Source organism: Sitophilus oryzae, unplaced genomic scaffold (genome assembly GCF_002938485.1).
Source record: "Sitophilus oryzae breed Bouriz unplaced genomic scaffold, Soryzae_2.0 scaffold_980_pilon_pilon, whole genome shotgun sequence".
In the NCBI taxonomy this organism is placed as follows: Eukaryota; Metazoa; Arthropoda; class Insecta; order Coleoptera; family Curculionidae; genus Sitophilus; species Sitophilus oryzae.
The window spans coordinates 1,051,607-1,073,305 of NW_022147617.1; the positions used below are offsets into that span (position 1 = coordinate 1,051,607).

General features: G+C 35.7%; 1 protein-coding gene across 6 annotated transcripts in view; it reads left to right on the plus strand.

Annotated features, from left to right (window-relative positions):
- The window catches only part of LOC115891279, a 152,381-nt gene extending 131,383 nt beyond the window's left edge, over window positions 1-20,998 (plus strand). For all 6 annotated transcript variants that reach the window (XM_030911723.1, XM_030911724.1, XM_030911725.1 and 3 more), the window contains 3 exons: window positions 6,155-6,415; window positions 9,419-9,499; window positions 20,258-20,998. In XM_030911723.1, coding sequence (XP_030767583.1) covers window positions 6,155-6,415; window positions 9,419-9,499; window positions 20,258-20,465 — 550 coding nt within the window. In that variant the 3' untranslated portion in view covers window positions 20,466-20,998. The remainder of the gene's footprint in view (window positions 1-6,154; window positions 6,416-9,418; window positions 9,500-20,257) is intronic.
- Window positions 20,999-21,699: the final 701 nt, after the last annotated feature.

The window sequence follows — 21,699 nt, forward strand, 5'->3', positions numbered from 1 at the left end:
AACCTATCAAATAGGATGCAGTGTTAAAATAAATCATCTGTTATATGTATATCTAGATGACTTGAACTTATTTACAAAAACAGAAAAGAAATGGAACAAATGCTCAAAGTTGTTAAAACATTCAGCCGATATATCAAAATTGAGTTTGGTGTAGATAAGTGTGCAATAGCTACATTCATGCAAGGGAAGTTGATAAAAGGTAATATCATAAAAGTAGGATCGAGTATTGAAATTCAAATAAGAACTTTGGATCCAGAAGAAACTTACAAATACTTAGGTTTCGAAGAAGGAGACGGAATCGACAACAAGAGTATGAAGAATAAACGAAGGAAAGAGGAGAATTAGAAAAGTAATTTAGACACAGAATTATGAGCAAAATAGAAAATAAAAGCTATAAACTATAAAAAAAGCTATATAAGAAGATAACTCTGCCAATAAAAAGAGTAGCATACAGTGTTTAAATGAAGCAGGATTGACAGAAAAGAGAGACAGAAAGCCTAATAATGACTTAAGTACAAGATATAGACAAAAAAGATCTACAAACAAAATGTGGATAGTAGGTTTTGCGAGATAGTAGGTTAGGGTTGAGGAACACGTTAGGGGCCATATCATCGGTGACTGCATAAATTTGACCGCCACTAAGTTCACTCATAGGCATAATAAAGTAGTTGGCCATATACACTGGAACATTTGCAAAGCATTCGGAATTTTGTGCAAAATGCTACGAGCACATTGCGGAAACTATTACAAATATCAAAAACAAAGACAATGCCATTACAACCACCATCTCCGTAGAATATGTAATAATAATATATTTGTGAGCAGCGAAAATCTCACAAATTATCAAAGTTCCCGTAGCGTTGTGAATATATTCGGAATGGATGATGCAAACATAGCTAATAGTATGAAAATAAAGTAGAATAAAAACTAGAATGTGTGTGATCTTTATAATATTAAATATAAGATATTTTTATACATACAGGGTGGTAATGCGAGAAAGTTTAATATCGTCGTTATTGTCGAAGATATGACAAAAAGTTTTATAGAGATTTTATTTTTTTATGCATGATTAACAATGGTGCATGTCCTAAAAATGTTTTATTGTATACGGGGTGTCACAAAAAAGTTTTAAGTTTTTTTAAATTGCACTCCCATTTGTCTCTAGATACTTAGTTCAGCGTAAAACTCTGCATTTTAACTAACTAACACTATTTTTATTTGAAGCACAATGCGGTGTTGCCATGCTATTTCTTATTTATTAAAAGTTTGACTAAAAACAGTATACCTATCGGAAAATTGGTTAAAACCTAGAGAGAATTTAACTTAATATTTACCTATATTATATTAAACACCAAACAAAATAAATCCGTGAAGGTAAACTCCAATTATTTTATACAAGGTATTATTTATGGACTGGTCAACATTGCAATATTTAGAATTAAAAAAAAACATTGCAGAATGCTACGAGTATTTTTTCTTAAATTGTCTGCATGTAGCACTGCATATCAGAGTCATAAAGTTTAATAAAAAATAGATTAAATAATTTATTATTTTTATTTCAATTTTATTAATTGCATTTAATAAAATGAAAAATGAAGAAAATTATAATAAATAAAAAAATTAAGATTTTAACCCCCTCTAGCTACGAAACCAAGCAGAATCGGACTTATGTTGATATAAAAAATAAATCTTGTTTTTACGTGAGAATCTTCCCACGAGAAATGGTACATGTTTTTGGAAACACCCTAAAAAATAAAAATAGTGTACTATATGCAAAATTTTATGCTGAATCCAATCCTGTACAGAAAAATCAGTGTTGCATTTAAAAAGCTTACAACTTTATCATTACCTTTTTTTGGGACACCCTGCATACAAGAAAATATTTTTGAGAAATGCACCTTTGTAAACTATGCAATATTTGAATAAAAGTTTTCTTCATAATTTCATTCTTAGCCAACAGCTATTAATGAGCCACCCCTGTATATTGTCTACTGAATATAATACAAAATTAGTGTCTACATTTTGTGCAATCTGTGTTTTTGGACTCGTCTTGTCAGTTTTATAGTTTTCTGTTTAATTTCTAAATTTAACTTGTATGGATTCTGGTTCATCATGTTAACTTATTAAAAATTCCCTGATAACTGTGTTTTTTTACAATAGCGTAAATTCTCTTCTCAGCTGACAGCTAGTAGTTGTCCTCTAGCTGACAGCTAGTAGTTGTTATTTTCCTATACACTGTGCAGCATATTTAATTCTATAGGTGATAACTATGATTTTGTCATTTATTTTCCGTTATTGCACATATTTAATCTTAACTTAATGGTTTTGACTCCTATGTATCGTTTTTACTTCAGTAGTTTTTCCACATTAGCTTTAATAATCCGCTATAATAGTAATTTGTAAATTATAAACTTTTATTTATAAAAGTTATCTATAAACTTATATGTCAGATATACATATATGTTCCATTTATTGACAAATTTGAGAAAAAAATATAAATTAAAAAGTATACTTTATTTAACAGTAAATTTTTATAAGTTTTTATTATTTTAAACTTGTTCCAAAAGATAGCTACTTAATTTCTATGTTGAATTATTGTGTTAATATTTTAGTTTTATATGACGAACTTTATGCAAGTTAGCATAATAATCATTGTTATCGTGGCTTAAAAATTTCCTTTTTATTATTCAATTCTATAGATTGCTTTTTTACAGTTTTTAATGTTTTGATATATCTAGTATTATTTTGGATAGTAATATATAGAACATTTTTATAAACTTTCCGTTTGTAGAGACTCCAGGTCGTTTTGTATATACATCCACCGACATGAAAAAAGACACCTTAAAATTTTAATGTATTTTAAAGTTAAATATATCTTGTTTTAGTGGCCGATTTTGATGATCTTTTAAGTAATATTTATGTGACTCTTTAGCACCTCTTTCTAAATTAAAATGAAATGTTCCATCTATCAATTACACGATGGAAAACACAACGTTGATATTTTGGTAAAAGTTTGAAACTCCCTGTAGAATATGTTAAAACAGCAAAGAATTTCAAAATAGTTGTATCCTCTAGGTACATCCTTTTTCGATAGTTTGTTTTTTGGTTCATCTCAATAGTTTTAATTTTGTTGGAGATATTAGCTTTTGAAGAAGACAGTAACATTTTTTCGTAATTAAAACCATGCCTTTGCTTTGGTCTTAGTCAACAGACCTAGTGAGTTGTGGTCCCGAAGTAGGCCTTCTTGGCATAACATTTGCTTCGCTTAATCTTCTTCTTACAGTCTTACATGTACGTTCCTTAGGTGCAATTCATTATAAATTTGAAAAGCTAGTAAACGGAGCCGGCGCGGGCGCCGGTACGGCGTTTTCTTAACGATAAACTTACAATAAGTCGATAATCTCGGTTCGAAGTCCTCATACGAAGGTTCGTGGACGTCTAGCATATGAATTTGTCTCGAGAAAGCGACTGCACTGTACTTCGTGCACACCTAAATATTTTAGCGACATAATTTTGATCTCTATCATCTTCAATTAAAGCTACTACACCGGATACAACTTTTGGACCTAAAACTATCTCTGATAGTGTAATTGCCCAACAGCTAACAGACAATAATAATATGATTTTTCAATAACAGTGACATTATATAAATCATATACACTATTTCATAGGTATGTTGATTGGGACCAAAAGCTTTTATTGTAAACATTACGCAAAATGTTAGTGTCTTCTTCAAAAGCGAATACTTCCAAAAAATAAAGCTATTGGTATGAACCAAAAATTAATCTGCCAAGAAAAGATGCACCTAGTGCAATGTGTTCCTTCGTATAATTGACGGATGAGAAATTCCATTTTTAACTTAAAAAGAGATGCTAAAAAGTCAAATAATTTAGCTATAAATTGCTCAGAATCGGTCCACTAGAATAAAACACACGCAATATATAAAACTTTAAAATACATCAAAATATCAAGGTGCCCGTTTTTTAATTACAAGTGTTGTGCGCTTTTGTGATACACAAATTGATAGACAAATAGATCTGAAGGAGACATTGAAAAATATCAACATATTTTGACAAGATATTATAAAACGTAATGTTCTTTATTTTAATATTTTTAATGGAATTTAACGTTATTAAATATAAAGTTTCTACAAATTTATGAAAAGTAAAACCAAATACAAAACAAAAACATTAATTTTATATTGTAACATTCAAATTTTCTAAGCAGATTGTGACACCATCAGAAAACTAAAAGATAAAAATATTCACTTTGGATCTACATATCTGAAACCTGCTTAAATAATTGTGAATACATTTCTGGTAAGAATTTTCGTAGTTCCAGGATCACACTAAATGACACATAAATACAAAATATCTGAAACACCAAAAAATACAACAAATACACACAAAATTGTTTTGCGTTATAAAATATAATATATTGTATAATGCCTTTAAATTCCAAACAAAAACATTGGACTTGGAAAAAAATACCTTGAGAATAACTACTGAATAGATAGTATATAGATGAATAGATAGTATACAGGTGACAACGTCAAACATCAACTCGACAGTTCCGTTTCCTGTTAGTGCTGCTTCCCGGTAAAAAAGCGGCACAACTTAAAATTTACTTAAAAAACTTAAATAAACTTTAGAGTAGAGGAAATTGAAAACTTTTGTATCATGTTATATATACTTTCTTACGCAACAAATTTTTAACTAATCTTTAAAATTGGGGTTGATAGTATATAACTATAGTTTTTGTTTTGAGATCAAAAGGTCCCCTAAAAGGTTTACCCAGTAAAAAGGATCCAAGTATATCACGAAACTGGAATTATATGAATTGGGATTTTTTTCACAAAAAAACTTGATCCCACGTGCACAAATGTCACGACGCAACCATGACGTATCTAAACTGGTGCGGTCTCCCACGTTAATCATATTCCAATAATCAAAATGTGACAGTTGATCCTAAAAAATGCGCTTTTTTATTACTATGGTTTAGAAAAACCCAAAATCACAAAATTTTGAGTTGTGCCGCTTTTGTCGGAAAGCAGCGAATATGGCCACAGTAAAATTTGTGCCGGTGGTCTAGGCAGCGCTATGTTACACCGCAATCAGTCAAACATACACACCATGCAATTAATATTAATCTCTATCTATAAGAGACACGCACACACACCAAAGGGATATAAAATTTTACAAAATCCTATAAGTTTGGGGAGCTGCCAAAAACGTTCCGTACTTTCAAAACAAACGTGAATAGACAATTATTTTATAAATTATTTGTGCATTAAATATTTATATGTGTTTAATTTATATTTTAGATTTGATTTTATGTTGCACTGACAAGACTGGATACATCTTTATGAGGAACTTTGGAGATATCCAGATATGGTGGTTTTAAACTATTTACTATTCAGCTTTTAGCGAGATATGAAGCAAATGTTTTAGTGAACTAATAGGATTGGTAAGTGAATACGGCTACATAATATACTACATATTTTATCGTATTTAGTGCAGTATCGGCTCGCCGCGCCGGGTGAAGCGAATAGTCACCTCAAAAAATTGTAGCATATATTAAAGAATCTTAATTAAATAAAAAATAAAGTGTTTTCAACGAGACAGCGAATTTTGTTTTTACACACGACATCAAAAAAATGTTAAAAAATACAATTTGCCTGTGAATTAAAATGACAGACAACTAGATACTATCTCTGTCAGGCATTCTCTTGTTGGAAAGACTTTATAAAAAATCAATAATTTGTATCTGACATAATTTTTGTTTTCCTAATTTCTAATATGTACTAAACCATGTATGTATGTACATCAATCAAAATGGTGAATAAATTAAAAAGATCGCTAGTCCTCTATTAGTGCATGATATTATTTTGCTTAACTTTTATAGCTGATCACGAGCCGCCTCTAGTGATTTAGTGACTATTTTTCTACTAGAAAACATATTTATAAACTGCTAATGATTTTATAATACGTGATAAGTGATATACTTAGAAGTAGAAATATAATCTACAGCTGATGTTAAATATTATACAAATATTAAAGAGATAGATAAAATATTTTTGAATGGAAGATATATCTATAAATTATGTTTTTTATTAATAATGTTGTATAAATGAAAACGTTTCTAAATTTTTCAGTTCTTCGCCATTCAACCGTCAAAGTTTTCACGGAAGATATTATCCATATTCGCACAACGCTAACCTCAAATTTGAAGCTGGCAAGCGACTGCTTCCAAGACAAAATAAAGAACTACTTGATCACGATTTCAACCTGATGCACAACATAGGACCTGGTGTAGACTGCTGCCCTTCAGTTTTAGAAATGATCGAACCAGAAGGTGGGAAAAATGATAAAGATATATATGTAGAGCTCTATAAAAGTGATACTTATAAACAAAGGTAATAAATACTATCATTATTATTATTAATATATAATCATTATATTCTGCTTTATTCTATCGTCAATTACGATGACACGTCCCTAGTTAGTACTTCACCGGTAACAAAAACGAGCATCTTAAAATTTTGATATATTTGAAAGTTTTATATATTGGGTTTTAGTCCACCGATTTTGATGATTTTTTTAAGCAATTTGTAGCTAGATTATTTAAATTTTTAGTATCTCTTTCCAAATTAAAATTGAACGTTCCCATCTGTCAATTATACAAGGATATGCATAAAGTGTTTTATATTGGTGAAAGTTTGGAACACTCTGGAATATGTTAAAGATTTTTAATTTTTTATTAAAAATCTATTTCATCTATTGTTGTTTTATCCATCAGCCTTATACTTTCCGGATTCTGGACTTTACCTTTGGTTATATGTATAGTCGCAAATTTGTCAATTCTCAGTTCCATATGAACTGCCGCACTAAAAGCTGCTATCGTCTCTAATTGGCTGCCAAGTTGGTCGGGCCCCTAGCGTATAGTTTAAGGTCGTCCATATAGAAAAGATGCGTGATTGTCTTGTTACTATTGTCGTGAACTTATTTTGTATCCGTGTGGGCTACTGTTAAGCATGTTACTAAGAGGATTAAGGGCAAGGCAGAACTACAGTGGACTAAAGCTATATCCTTGGAATATTCCTCGTCTGATAGGAAGCCGCGCCAAGGGGGATACAACAAATCTTATAATTATTACAATCTTATGTCGATTTTATATATTTCCAGCACTCGAAGTATCTAAGAATGGGGCATGGAAGCGAATGCCTTGCGGTAATCTATCCAAGCCACAAATGCATTTCGAGTCTTTAGTTTACAGTGTCTTGTAATGATTGTGTCTATTACTAAGTTATCCTTGCATCCTCTTGCCCCTTTCATGCATCCATTTTGCTCCCATGCCATTATTTGGTTTTGCAAGACGTATTCGCCTATTTTTTTTTGTCATTATAGAAGTAAGTATTTTATATGCCGTCGGAAGGCTGGTGATAGGCCTATAATTTTTTGGTTCTTGTAGTTCTCCTTTTTTTGGGAACATTATTGTGATTCTGGAATACAAGCAGATTTAATAAGAGCTTCGCTAAATTTGCGTGCGAGGGCATTATGACTGGATGTTATCTGCTTCCTCCAGAAATTATTAATCTCATCGGGTCCGGGAGCTGTCTAATTTTTTATTGTTTTAGGTCCATCGGTAATATCGTCTATTCTAATTTGTATGTTTTCCATCGGTTGGACGTTTGCCCATTTATCAGTGTCTCTTCTTTTATCCAGAACGCTCTATCCTCGTGTTGTACGCCTACACTCTAAATATCATTCCAATATGCGAACAGGTTTTGACGCTGAGGACGCGTGTTATTTACTTGATTTCCGGTTGTGTCGAGTTGTCGGTAAAACTGTTTTTGGTTTTTGTATATAGAAGATTTTCTTTGTAACGTTTTGTTCACTTTCTGTACCTCTTGAGTCTGTTGGTATATGCTTTAAGTTTCTGCCTCAATTTTTCAAGATATTCCATTAGGAGATGGAGATTTGCGGTTGTGAGAGCGGATTTGACGGTTTGATTTTTTAATTTTTTGCTAGCTGAAGAATTTTATGCTTGAGTTTTTTTGATGGTGGTGTTTTGGATTTTAGAAATGCGTACAAAATTCCAATTTGTTTTCTGGTGTTGTCGATTCTCCTTACCAGTCTTTTTTCTCATGGGGGTGAGCTGTGTTCTTTGGTTATATCCTTGTTCTATTGTCAGTTGGTTTTATTTTAAGAATTTCACATATTGTAGCTACCGCACAGTATATAAGATCACATGTCTCTTCTAGACTCCTGGTGTCGTCCATTAATGGTTTTACAATATTGTTGATCTTTCGGCAAAGTTCTTTACTTTTTCGGTCGCGCTAGGGATTTTACTTATTTTAGGTCTTTCCTCCAATTCTATTCTCCTGTAACTTAAGTTGATATTGTGGAAAACTGCTTCATAATTAGTATCAATATAGTTGGGAAAATACTACTTTGCCGTTCAGATATATATGACTTACGATGATTTTCTGTCGATTTTTGTCTTGAACGGATTTCTGTTTGCAATTCTCCAATGTTTTGTTGATGAATGGATGCTTTTGTGTATTCTCTCTCTGCTAGGGTGATTCTCTGGCCAAAGAGGCGTTGTGTATTCATCTTTATAGTTGGCTGTTCTGTAATTCACTTTACTTCAAGTTTTGTTATATAAGCGGCTAAGTTCTTCTCCAAATTTGTAGCTCGATAGTATGCTCTAAGAAGTGCTATGGCTATTTAGTCCAGCGCATACGTCTACCTCGTGCTGGTGCAGAAGTGGGATTCACAACTGGCATGATACAATAACGGAAAGATAAGATATTACGCATGTAGTGGGCGGAGCTTAACAGAAAATTACAACCCGAGTGACGTCATGCGCGCGGAGAATAGATTTTCGACCGTCAAGGATCTTATCTTTCCCGAGATCTTTCCGTTATTGCACAGCGTTATTCACAGGCGTTATTGTATCATGCACAACTGGTAGGTCCGAATTTTCTGACCTATTCCTTCTTGATGTCGGCCTTGTTGGGTCCGTTTTGCGGGATGACGCCACTTGCTCCATCATTCCTCGTTAGCGCCTAGTTTTGCATAGTTTTACTTATGTCAATTATTTTATTTAACTTTTTTAATTAATTATGCATGGATAATGTTATCATATAAATAAAAAAAATTGTATTTTCTAAAAATTGTGTTTTATTTATTATTATTTTGTCAAATTAAATTTGAAATTAAACCTGAAGTTACATTCTTATCAAAATTTCTTAAAAATTAAAAAAAATATTCAAAGTAATAATTGTCAATTTTAGCATATTAATAATATGCATATTTTTGCATTTTTTGACAAAATTTGATGCATTTAAATGCTCATATTATTCTCTTTTTTGTTTGCAATTTTTTCTTACCTTATGTAATCATGTTCTTTTCAGGTTTTATGAGCTTTCATGCCACAAAGATGTTCTAGATAAGCCCTGCAGATTTATGGATAAAAAACTCCACAACCAATCAAGGTAATTACTTTTGTTTGATATTAATTACGGAAAATATATTACTATAAGTAAGTATACTAAGTATTATAAAACAAAGTCGGCGGGTGACTCAAGAACGGCTATACCGATTTTAATAATCTCTGATTTGTTGGATTCAACTATGCCCCAAATAGAAGATTAACTATTAAAATGTCGGAAATATTTAGAAAAAAAATATATATAGAGAAAATTAATTTTTAAATAAATTATGCCCGGAACTCCGCCATTTTCCGCATTCGACAGCTCATGTCACGCACGCTTACAGCTTATTTATAATAATTGATGTCCACTGCAAATCACAAACCTGCTAGACATTATAGAATCGAAATTCAAAGGAAATTAGTGGTAACCTAGCATATTTAAATACAAAAAGAAAAATCCGAAACCTAAATATAGAAAACACTTGGATCGAAATGTAAACAAAAATATAGAGATCAAATGCAACAAAAGTCAAATCGATTTCATTCAGTCGCAATCATTTGTTGATTTGGAGAATGCTGTAAATGTGTAAATGGAAAAGGAAAGGAAAGAGGTTTCAAAAATAGTTATAAAAACATAAAATAATGAATCAAACGAAAAAATTAATTTAATAAAGAATACTCTTAAAGAAATACTAAATTTACATCAAACATTCATTAAACGTTATTTAATGTATACTCAGAACGTATTTTTGAAGAGGCAATGAAAGACACGAGTGATGGGATTAAGATCAACGGTGTAACACTTCAACCTAAGATATGCTGATGATACCGCGATACTAGCAGATAGTCCAGAAGCCTTGCAACGCTTGATAAATCAACCCACTGCAGTCGGAAATCGTTACGGCCTTAAAATAAATACCACTAAAACAAAAATACTTATAATATCAAAAACCCCAGAGCCGGCCATAGATATTAGTATATACGGGAAACGAATAGAAGTGGGAGAAAAATTCAAATATTTGGGGACCTGGATTTACAACCTAGATCCAGAAATAGAAATTAGATTCCGAATCGAGCAAGCAAGAGCCACTTTTAACCTGATGCGGCCATTACTGTGTAATGCCACCCTAAGTCTGAGTCTTAGATACTGGTTTGTGAAGTGCTATGTCCACCCGGTTTTATTGCATAGCTGTGAATCATGGACTCTAAAGGTTAACACCATTAACAGAATAGAAGTCCTTGGGATGTGGATTCTTCGTAGACTTCTCAAAATACCTTGGACGGCACATGTCACAAACGAAGAGGTGCTGATGCGAGTCCAGTGCGAAAGAGAATTAGTGCACATAGCCAAGAAACGTAAGACAGTCTATCTGGGTCATATGCGTGGAAGTAGATATGAGCTGTTAAAATTGATAATGGAGGGAAAAATTGAGGGCAAGCGGGGTATAGGTACAAAGAAACATTCATGGTTAAAAAACATCAGAGATTGGACGGGTATGAATGCACACTCGTTATTTCGAGCTGCCCAAGATCGTCAGAAGTTCGCCGAGATTGTTGCCAACCTTCAATGTACAATGAAGACGGCACTCTGAGAAGAAGATGATTCATTAAACACCTGCACATCATCAACGATTGCATTCTACTATTATTGACCACTGTAACATATTTAGTTAATAAAGCCTTGCGTACGGCAGCTGCGAGAAGAAGTACTCTTCGCGAAGTAACAGTTAAATGGAATACTGTATCTGGATTAAATATATCAAGAGAATGTTCCCTAAAATATATCCATAAATGCGGTCTGGGGTTTTACAAGATAAACTTTATTTTGTGTGGATAATCAATTACCTGAAGATTATTGATACAAATTCTTATACACTAAGCCAAAGAAAAACCGCTACTGACAGAAATTCAAGAGAAAAATCGCTACAATTGGGCAAAATCTAAATTATCGTGGACACAAAATGATTGGAATAAGGTCATATTTAGCGATGAGTCTAAATTTGATGTTTGCGTTGGATATCATCGAAAAAGAATAATACGAAATAAAGTAGAAGCCTTTCATAAAGATTGCTTAAAGAGGGTTGTTAAATTTCCTAAGGGGATTATGGTTTGGGGTTGCATGTCAGCAAGATGTTTGGGCAAATTAAATTTTATAGATAGCACTGTTAACGGCCAAAAATATCAACATATACTTGAGACCTCACTTTTGCCTAGTCTTCAAGAATTGTTTCCAAATGAAGACTATATTTTTCAATAAGATGGAGCATCGTGCCATTCAACAAAATCAATTAAAAAAATTGGTTCGGTAATAATAATATAAAAGTTCTATCCCATCCTGCAAGTAGTCCGGACCTCAATGTTATAGAAACTGTGTGGCATAAAATGAAGCAATATTTAAGAAACCACCCTCAACGAACAATTTTTGCGGACAAAACTGTAGGAAATTTGGGATAATTTTTCTCCTCAAATGTGCCAATCTTTGGTAAATACAATGCCATTAAGAGTTCAGTCAGTTGTTAAGGCGAAAGGTGATGTAACTCCGTATTAAACAAATTTCTTGTTGTTCTGTCCCAATATATAGTTGTTAGCAAATTTGGTTTGATTTTGGCAAAATAAGCTATTATCAAAAGTGATCTGTTTGCAAAGTTATAAAAATATAGTAAAATTGTCTAGATCATATTGTAATGTTTGAAGTACCGTGCTGTTTGCTTGACCAACTAACTTGAAACAAGCGTATCTTTGCTCACTAAGGCTCCCTTCAGATTCAGGCGATTGAAGTTTGTATAGTTTCAGTATAAACGTCTCTCCAGCTTTTTCAATTTCTTCAGGTGTTGACTTTGCATTGTTAAAAATATCGACGATACTATCAAGGTCTTTTCCTTTATTAAATATTTGTACGTGTTGTTGTTTTCCTTTTCCAAAAAATCCTGAAGTTGTGTCACACCTGCTAATAGCGTGAATAAATAATATTGATATTTTTAAATTACATATAATACTGGATGATTGCAAGTCTCTCGAACTATACATTCGTTGTTTCACTTACCTATGGCTTCTTTCAGAAAAAGAATGTTTTTTTCATCGGGGGAAAGTGCTGCTAATAAAACAACTAGATCGACATCTTGTCCAACGACTAGAACTTGTTCATTTTTCTCAGATATTTTGATGGCAGTACGAATAATTTGAGTATCAGCCTCATCTATTGCAAATGATGTGCTAATATTCTCGCTGTTTAGGTGTATTGCAATCTGCGAAATTAGTCGTTCTTTATTTTTAATATTGCATAGGAATTTGCTTTTCTGTTCGACCAATAAGGTATTGCTATCAAAAACAATGTCACGACTTGCAATCGCAAATAAATTTTTTATATCTGTTGAAAATTAAAGACGGCAATTTTTACAACAAAATATCAATTAAATTACTCAAAAAATATACTAATTTTCTTACCATTGCAACAATTGAACATTATTTTAACATCTAAGGTGTTTTATTCATTGACATTAAATAATTTGATAGGGTCAGGTAAAAAATCATCTGCGCTGAAAACTACCCCTAACTAAGATCGCTTGCTGCTCGATATTTATTCGAAGAAACAAAATAAGTATTAGAACCTTTTTTGTAGCAAATTTTGTAAGGAATATTTTTGACAAGAATAAAATTTTCTGTGCGACTAATGGTTTTCGACAAAAACGAGAAAAAACCGCAGTGCGTATTTGGGGTAGTTTTTGGGGGTGAAGCTTACACTTTACAGTTTGGAACTCTTTTGATTTTAAAAAGTCTCCTTTTAGTACGTATAACCTCAACATATTAAAACTTTATAATTTTTTTTCTAAATATGCTAATATCAACGTACTGTTGCGGACCCGTGTGGACTCGACCTAACCTAACTATATGTCCCGCCCTCAGATGACCTTAACATCGCAATAAAGAATAGACACCGTAATGATTCATTCGTTCGAGAAGAATCGAGTCCCACTGGAATGGACTAGTACATACGAGAACATTCGAAAACCTTCTCTATGCACCTAACGATCTATGGACTATTCTAGAGTTCTTTACCTGTCGGTATAAAAGCCGGCGGCTGTGGCCTACAGGGGGCAGTTATAAATATACCAGTGCAGTTGACGCGCTAAAAATTCAAAATAAATTCTTAGTTATAAATCGTTTGTAAATAGTTCTATAAGTCTTTTATCGTTATTGTTTTTGTTAATTAGTGTTAAATAAATAGTGTTTAAATAAATTGTGACTTTCCATCCACACGGAACCGACGAAAAACGTAACAATTGGTGTCAGGTGTGGGGTGTGTGATAGACTAGAAAAATAAAAAGACTAACAATGGCTCCGAAGAAATTGTTGAAAGACTTGAAAGTGTCCGATTTAAATGCATACTGGAAGAGAGGGAATGCGAGACAGATGGAAAGAAAAGCATTCTGCAAGCCAGACTGAGAGACGTTTTGATTGAAGAAGGTGAGGACACCTTTTGCTTTGAGCTGGAAGGTGACCTTGACTCGTCCTTACAAAAATTAGAAGACAATTTGAATAATAAAATCAGTGATAAAATTATGGAAAATTCCCAGGATTTGCAAGAAACTTTAAATGATAAAATGAATATTTTAGAAGATAAGATCGCAGAAAATTCTAAAGACATATAGGCCAGCTTCAATAATAAAATATTGAATTTAGAACAAAGTTTATACAACAAGATAACAGAAAACTCCAGGGACTTAGAAGAAAAGATAATAGATACACAAGACAAAATAGCACAGATTGAGGACGATGTTAACAGGAAAATCGAAATTTTAAAAGAAGAAATAGCGAAGTCGAATTCACCAAAATGTCAAGAAACATCGGAGGGACCGAAACTAGTAGAAAATAGGTGTGCCTCAAAATCAGTTATGAAACCTCTGCAGTTTGACGGAAAAACCGCTTGGGCCAATTATTTTTGCCAATTTCAAGCCGCTGCGAGAGCGAACGGCTGGACAATCGCTGAAAAAGCTACTGCTTTGACTATCGCACTGCGAGGAGATGCGACTGATATCCTGCAGACACTGTCATCATCGGAACAGGGAGATTATCAGCAGTTGGTACGACATTTAGAAATGAGGTACGGCCAAGCTCATTTGGAACATGTCTATCATTCCCAGCTAAAAAATCGCATTCAAAAGTCAAATGAGTCTCTGCAGGAGTTTGAAGCCGACGTAGCCCGCCTCGTTCGCCTTGCGTACCCTGCTACGCCAGAGAATGTTATGGAGCGGTTGGCAGTACAGGCATTCTCCGACGGCTTACGTGACAACGAGACAAGACAAGCACTTCTCCTAGCCCACCCAACGCACTTGGTGGATGCTTTAGCACGTGCCCTAGAATTTGAGGCCGCGAAACAAAGTTCTCGGTCTTTAGGAAGAGTACGGGCCATCGACGAATGTTCCGATGAATCCGTGGAAGGGATTGTTCGGAAGGTAATGGACCAGTACATGGGCAAGAAGGGACCGATTCGTTGCTGGAACTGCGGACAGGCGGGGCACGTGCGAAGCCGTTGTAAGGAGAAGAACGAAGAACCGGCTTCATCGAGGTCGGAAAACTACTATGGGTCGAAATGAAGGGGCACACGTCGACCTGTACCCAACATGCCCCAACGAAAACTGTTCAAGTGCGCCTACCCTGTGATCTGAAATTTGGTTGCCGACCGGGAGAAGAAGTCGCCGGAGAAGATTATGTCCACACACTACGTCAAAGGATGGACGACATTCATCAGAGAGTCCGCCTAAATATTCAAAGTGCTAGTGACCGAATGAAGGAACACTACGACATTCAAGCTGAGCATGGAGGATACCAACCAGGGAAGTTGGTGTGGCTATATAACCCGCAGAGACGTCGTGGGTTATCTCCGAAGCTACAATCCTCGTGGGAAGGGCCATACGAAGTCATGGATAGAATTAATGACGTCGTATACCGTATCAGAAAATTGCCAAAAGGAAAACCGAGGGTAGTCCATTTCAACCGTTTGAGCCCCTACCAAGGCGAAATAGAAGATCGTGCTGGGACCGTGAGAACCTGCAGCTTTGATCCCCCTGATTCGGAGATGTCCTTTGACGATTTCATGGCCCGATACAACAGCAGTGAGAAGGCTCGCTATGGTGTAACCAAAGAAGATCAACGAGACCTCTTTTCCGTGCCTCCTGATTATTCGCTCGCTCATTGTGTGGCTCGAGATTTGCGGATGTCCAGAGGAATCGCTGCGACGTTCAATGAGAAGTTTGGGCGTGTCGGAGAACTACGCCGACAGGATCCAGAGGTTGGAAGCGTCTTGAGGCTAACCGACAATGCACATGGTCAAGCAAGGCACATCTTCTACCTGGTCACCAAGGAATGGTCCCCGAGTAAGCCGACTTATCTCAATCTATGGAAGACCCTGATTGAACTGAGAGAAGCCCTGCTAAACAACAACATTGCACGATTAGCCATTCCGAAGCTGGCGTGTGGACTCGATGGTTTGAGTTGGCGTACAATCCGGAACATGATCGAAGTCCTGTTCAGATTTACGGGAATCGAGATCCTCGTTTGCTGCTACAACCCAAAGCTGAGATCGGGAGAGAAAACTGTAGACTGCTATTTCTACCAGACTTCGCAATGTACCAGGGGCCAGCTTTGCAAATACCTTCATTCACGGTGTACATCTCGGGACGAGCATGTACCTAAGAAGGGGGCAGTGTTGCGGACCCGTGTGGACTCGACCTAACCTAACTATATGTCCCGCCCTCAGATGACCTTAACATCGCATTAAAGAATAGACACCGTAATGATTCATTCGTTCGAGAAGAATCGAGTCCCACTGGAATGGACTAGTACATACGAGAACATTCGAAAACCTTCTCTATGCACCTAACGATCTATGGACTATTCTAGAGTTCTTTACCTGTCGGTATAAAAGCCGGCGGCTGTGGCCTACAGGGGGCAGTTATAAATATACCAGTGCAGTTGACGCGCTAAAAATTCAAAATAAATTCTTAGTTATAAATCGTTTGTAAATAGTTCTATAAGTCTTTTATCGTTATTGTTTTTGTTAATTAGTGTTAAATAAATAGTGTTTAAATAAATTGTGACTTTCCATCCACACGGAACCGACGAAAAACGTAACAATTGGTGTCAGGTGTGGGGTGTGTGATAGACTAGAAAAATAAAAAGACTAACAATGGCTCCGAAGAAATTGTTGAAAGACTTGAAAGTGTCCGATTTAAATGCATACTGGAAGAGAGGGAATGCGAGACAGATGGAAAGAAAAGCATTCTGCAAGCCAGACTGAGAGACGTTTTGATTGAAGAAGGTGAGGACACCTTTTGCTTTGAGCTGGAAGGTGACCTTGACTCGTCCTTACAAAAATTAGAAGACAATTTGAATAATAAAATCAGTGATAAAATTATGGAAAATTCCCAGGATTTGCAAGAAACTTTAAATGATAAAATGAATATTTTAGAAGATAAGATCGCAGAAAATTCTAAAGACATATAGGCCAGCTTCAATAATAAAATATTGAATTTAGAACAAAGTTTATACAACAAGATAACAGAAAACTCCAGGGACTTAGAAGAAAAGATAATAGATACACAAGACAAAATAGCACAGATTGAGGACGATGTTAACAGGAAAATCGAAATTTTAAAAGAAGAAATAGCGAAGTCGAATTCACCAAAATGTCAAGAAACATCGGAGGGACCGAAACTAGTAGAAAATAGGTGTGCCTCAAAATCAGTTATGAAACCTCTGCAGTTTGACGGAAAAACCGCTTGGGCCAATTATTTTTGCCAATTTCAAGCCGCTGCGAGAGCGAACGGCTGGACAATCGCTGAAAAAGCTACTGCTTTGACTATCGCACTGCGAGGAGATGCGACTGATATCCTGCAGACACTGTCATCATCGGAACAGGGAGATTATCAGCAGTTGGTACGACATTTAGAAATGAGGTACGGCCAAGCTCATTTGGAACATGTCTATCATTCCCAGCTAAAAAATCGCATTCAAAAGTCAAATGAGTCTCTGCAGGAGTTTGAAGCCGACGTAGCCCGCCTCGTTCGCCTTGCGTACCCTGCTACGCCAGAGAATGTTATGGAGCGGTTGGCAGTACAGGCATTCTCCGACGGCTTACGTGACAACGAGACAAGACAAGCACTTCTCCTAGCCCACCCAACGCACTTGGTGGATGCTTTAGCACGTGCCCTAGAATTTGAGGCCGCGAAACAAAGTTCTCGGTCTTTAGGAAGAGTACGGGCCATCGACGAATGTTCCGATGAATCCGTGGAAGGGATTGTTCGGAAGGTAATGGACCAGTACATGGGCAAGAAGGGACCGATTCGTTGCTGGAACTGCGGACAGGCGGGGCACGTGCGAAGCCGTTGTAAGGAGAAGAACGAAGAACCGGCTTCATCGAGGTCGGAAAACTACTATGGGTCGAAATGAAGGGGCACACGTCGACCTGTACCCAACATGCCCCAACGAAAACTGTTCAAGTGCGCCTACCCTGTGATCTGAAATTTGGTTGCCGACCGGGAGAAGAAGTCGCCGGAGAAGATTATGTCCACACACTACGTCAAAGGATGGACGACATTCATCAGAGAGTCCGCCTAAATATTCAAAGTGCTAGTGACCGAATGAAGGAACACTACGACATTCAAGCTGAGCATGGAGGATACCAACCAGGGAAGTTGGTGTGGCTATATAACCCGCAGAGACGTCGTGGGTTATCTCCGAAGCTACAATCCTCGTGGGAAGGGCCATACGAAGTCATGGATAGAATTAATGACGTCGTATACCGTATCAGAAAATTGCCAAAAGGAAAACCGAGGGTAGTCCATTTCAACCGTTTGAGCCCCTACCAAGGCGAAATAGAAGATCGTGCTGGGACCGTGAGAACCTGCAGCTTTGATCCCCCTGATTCGGAGATGTCCTTTGACGATTTCATGGCCCGATACAACAGCAGTGAGAAGGCTCGCTATGGTGTAACCAAAGAAGATCAACGAGACCTCTTTTCCGTGCCTCCTGATTATTCGCTCGCTCATTGTGTGGCTCGAGATTTGCGGATGTCCAGAGGAATCGCTGCGACGTTCAATGAGAAGTTTGGGCGTGTCGGAGAACTACGCCGACAGGATCCAGAGGTTGGAAGCGTCTTGAGGCTAACCGACAATGCACATGGTCAAGCAAGGCACATCTTCTACCTGGTCACCAAGGAATGGTCCCCGAGTAAGCCGACTTATCTCAATCTATGGAAGACCCTGATTGAACTGAGAGAAGCCCTGCTAAACAACAACATTGCACGATTAGCCATTCCGAAGCTGGCGTGTGGACTCGATGGTTTGAGTTGGCGTACAATCCGGAACATGATCGAAGTCCTGTTCAGATTTACGGGAATCGAGATCCTCGTTTGCTGCTACAACCCAAAGCTGAGATCGGGAGAGAAAACTGTAGACTGCTATTTCTACCAGACTTCGCAATGTACCAGGGGCCAGCTTTGCAAATACCTTCATTCACGGTGTACATCTCGGGACGAGCATGTACCTAAGAAGGGGGCAGTGTTGCGGACCCGTGTGGACTCGACCTAACCTAACTATATGTCCCGCCCTCAGATGACCTTAACATCGCATTAAAGAATAGACACCGTAATGATTCATTCGTTCGAGAAGAATCGAGTCCCACTGGAATGGACTAGTACATACGAGAACATTCGAAAACCTTCTCTACGCACCTAACGATCTATGGACTATTCTAGAGTTCTTTACCTGTCGGTATAAAAGCCGGCGGCTGTGGCCTACAGGGGGCAGTTATAAATATACCAGTGCAGTTGACGCGCTAAAAATTCAAAATAAATTCTTAGTTATAAATCGTTTGTAAATAGTTCTATAAGTCTTTTATCGTTATTGTTTTTGTTAATTAGTGTTAAATAAATAGTGTTTAAATAAATTGTGACTTTCCATCCACACGGAACCGACGAAAAACGTAACAGTACTATTAATGCTTTTGCGGAGGAACTAAGTAATGCCTAGCTATAGCCTGGTTACAAAAGCAGTTGTGGCTCCATTGGAGAGGCCGTCGTTTCGTGATCGACAGTGGTTAATCTCTAGGGTTATTTTTTTGTTTAGATTGCATTGCACCTGCTCCATGTATTTTTGCTTTATTCATACGCAGTGCTTATTTGGGGTGGTTTTTGGGGGTGAAGCTTACACTTTACAGTTAGGAACTCTTTTGATTTTAAAAAGTCTCCTTTTAGTACGTATAACCTCAACATATCAAAACTTTATAATTTTTTTTCTTCTAAATATGCTAATATCAACGTACTATTAATGCTTTTGCGGAGGAACTAAGTAATGCCTAGCTATAGCCTGGTCACAAGCGTGGTTACAAAAGCAGCTGTGGCTCCATTGGAGAGGCGGTCGTTTCGTGATCGACAGTGGTTAATCCCTAGGGTTATTTTTTTTTTGTTTAGATTGCATTGCACTTGCTCCATGAATTTTTGCTTTATTCATTTATTTGTTATCTCAAAAGCTGTTAGAAACAGGTATAGGTTAGTATAACAGAAAACATATGAGATATGAAAGTAGTTTCGGAAAATGTAATAATATCAAACAAAGATGCTACCACTTTTAGTATAAAGCGGCAACAATTTAGCGTTGAAAATAATTTTAGACAGATAGAGCAGGTGCCTTTATGCAAAAATACAAATTTTTAAAAAAATCAGCGGTTTTCCATAAAAGTCCTTGTCTAACGTCCCATGGTCATGTTGATTTCCTTAGAAATATTTGAGTCTTTGTAATTTACGTATCTTATTTCATTTCAGATGTGTGCAAATGCATAGCTACACTTATGCACTAGTAAAGGATACGCCAGACAACAGAAACAAAAAGTTTCCTACATTTCCTGATGGAGGTTTTGGAAATAGTACTTACACATTAGATTACATTAGTGTTCGAAGTGGTTGTAGTTGTGTAGTAATGCCAAACATTTCTAGGAAAAAAAAGAAGCATAGAAAAAAAGGAGAGCAGTAGACTTACTTAATATATAATGTGGAATAAAAGATACTATTTTTTTATTTACGAGATATGCAGGGGTTAAGCGGGTGGACATTAATTTATTTTTTCTTAATGTAAAGCAGCGTCCAAGCTAGCCGTTCGGCGCCGAACAGAACGTTCGCGAACATATATGTATTAACACAGATATTAAGTCAAAATTGTGAAATAGGTAGATTTATAAATCCAACAAGTCCCGCTAGCCGCTCCATCTGAACGGCGTGCACTTTGGAAGGGTCTCGTTTACTTTCAGGCGCCCATCAGCGATTTTTATATTTTAACCAGTATTCAACAATGGGAGATGGAGACGTTGGTTAAAATAGGATCGTGAAAAAGTTTTACAATTAATTTGTTTATACAAAGAAAACATTTTATAATTTTAATTTTATTGTGAGTTGAGTTTGAGTGACTATGCAGCTAGATTTCGCCCATATAACTCATTTTTATTAATAAAGACCATTATTATTATTTTTATTAAAAAACGGAATTATGGGATTCTGAAATTAAAATGAAATAAAAAATGAAATTTCACAAAATTTAGAAATACATATACCGGGTGGTTCTCAAAAGTGGCTCACCTCTATAATTTTTTTAACTTTTCAGATCAAGAAACGAGATTTGATATGTTAGTATAGGACATAAATTAGGATTGATTGGCATTTTCAATTATTTTCGGTCACTACCGGTTTCACCGGAAATGACAATAACTTTTGATTTTTAAATGGTACCCTCGGTATTTTTACCTTATTATGACAGAAATGTAGTGTTCAAGTCTATGCAAGTTGTTATAGATTGCAATGTTGTGATGAAATATACACGAGCAAAAAGGAATTTTACAGAAAGAATAAATAGAAACGATATCGTTTTAATATATGTATACTATGTCCACCAGTGCTTTGTTCGGCGCGGAGCGCATAGCTTAGGCGCGGCTTAATACCAAAGGCAATTATTAAAATTTAGCAATAGGGTAGGCAACATTTTGTACATTGTTTATATTATTGTATATTATAATAGCATATCATTATAAATATGTATAAATGTAATTCTAATGTTTTATTGTATTCCCTTCTTGTAAATATAATATTATTAAGAATTGAAAATAAAAAATACACTATCTTAGTTATTTAAATTCAACTGATTATATTATCTAAGGATATTGTCTATTCCTAGATATTGTCTATTCCTAGGTCTATACATTAAAAGCATAATACAA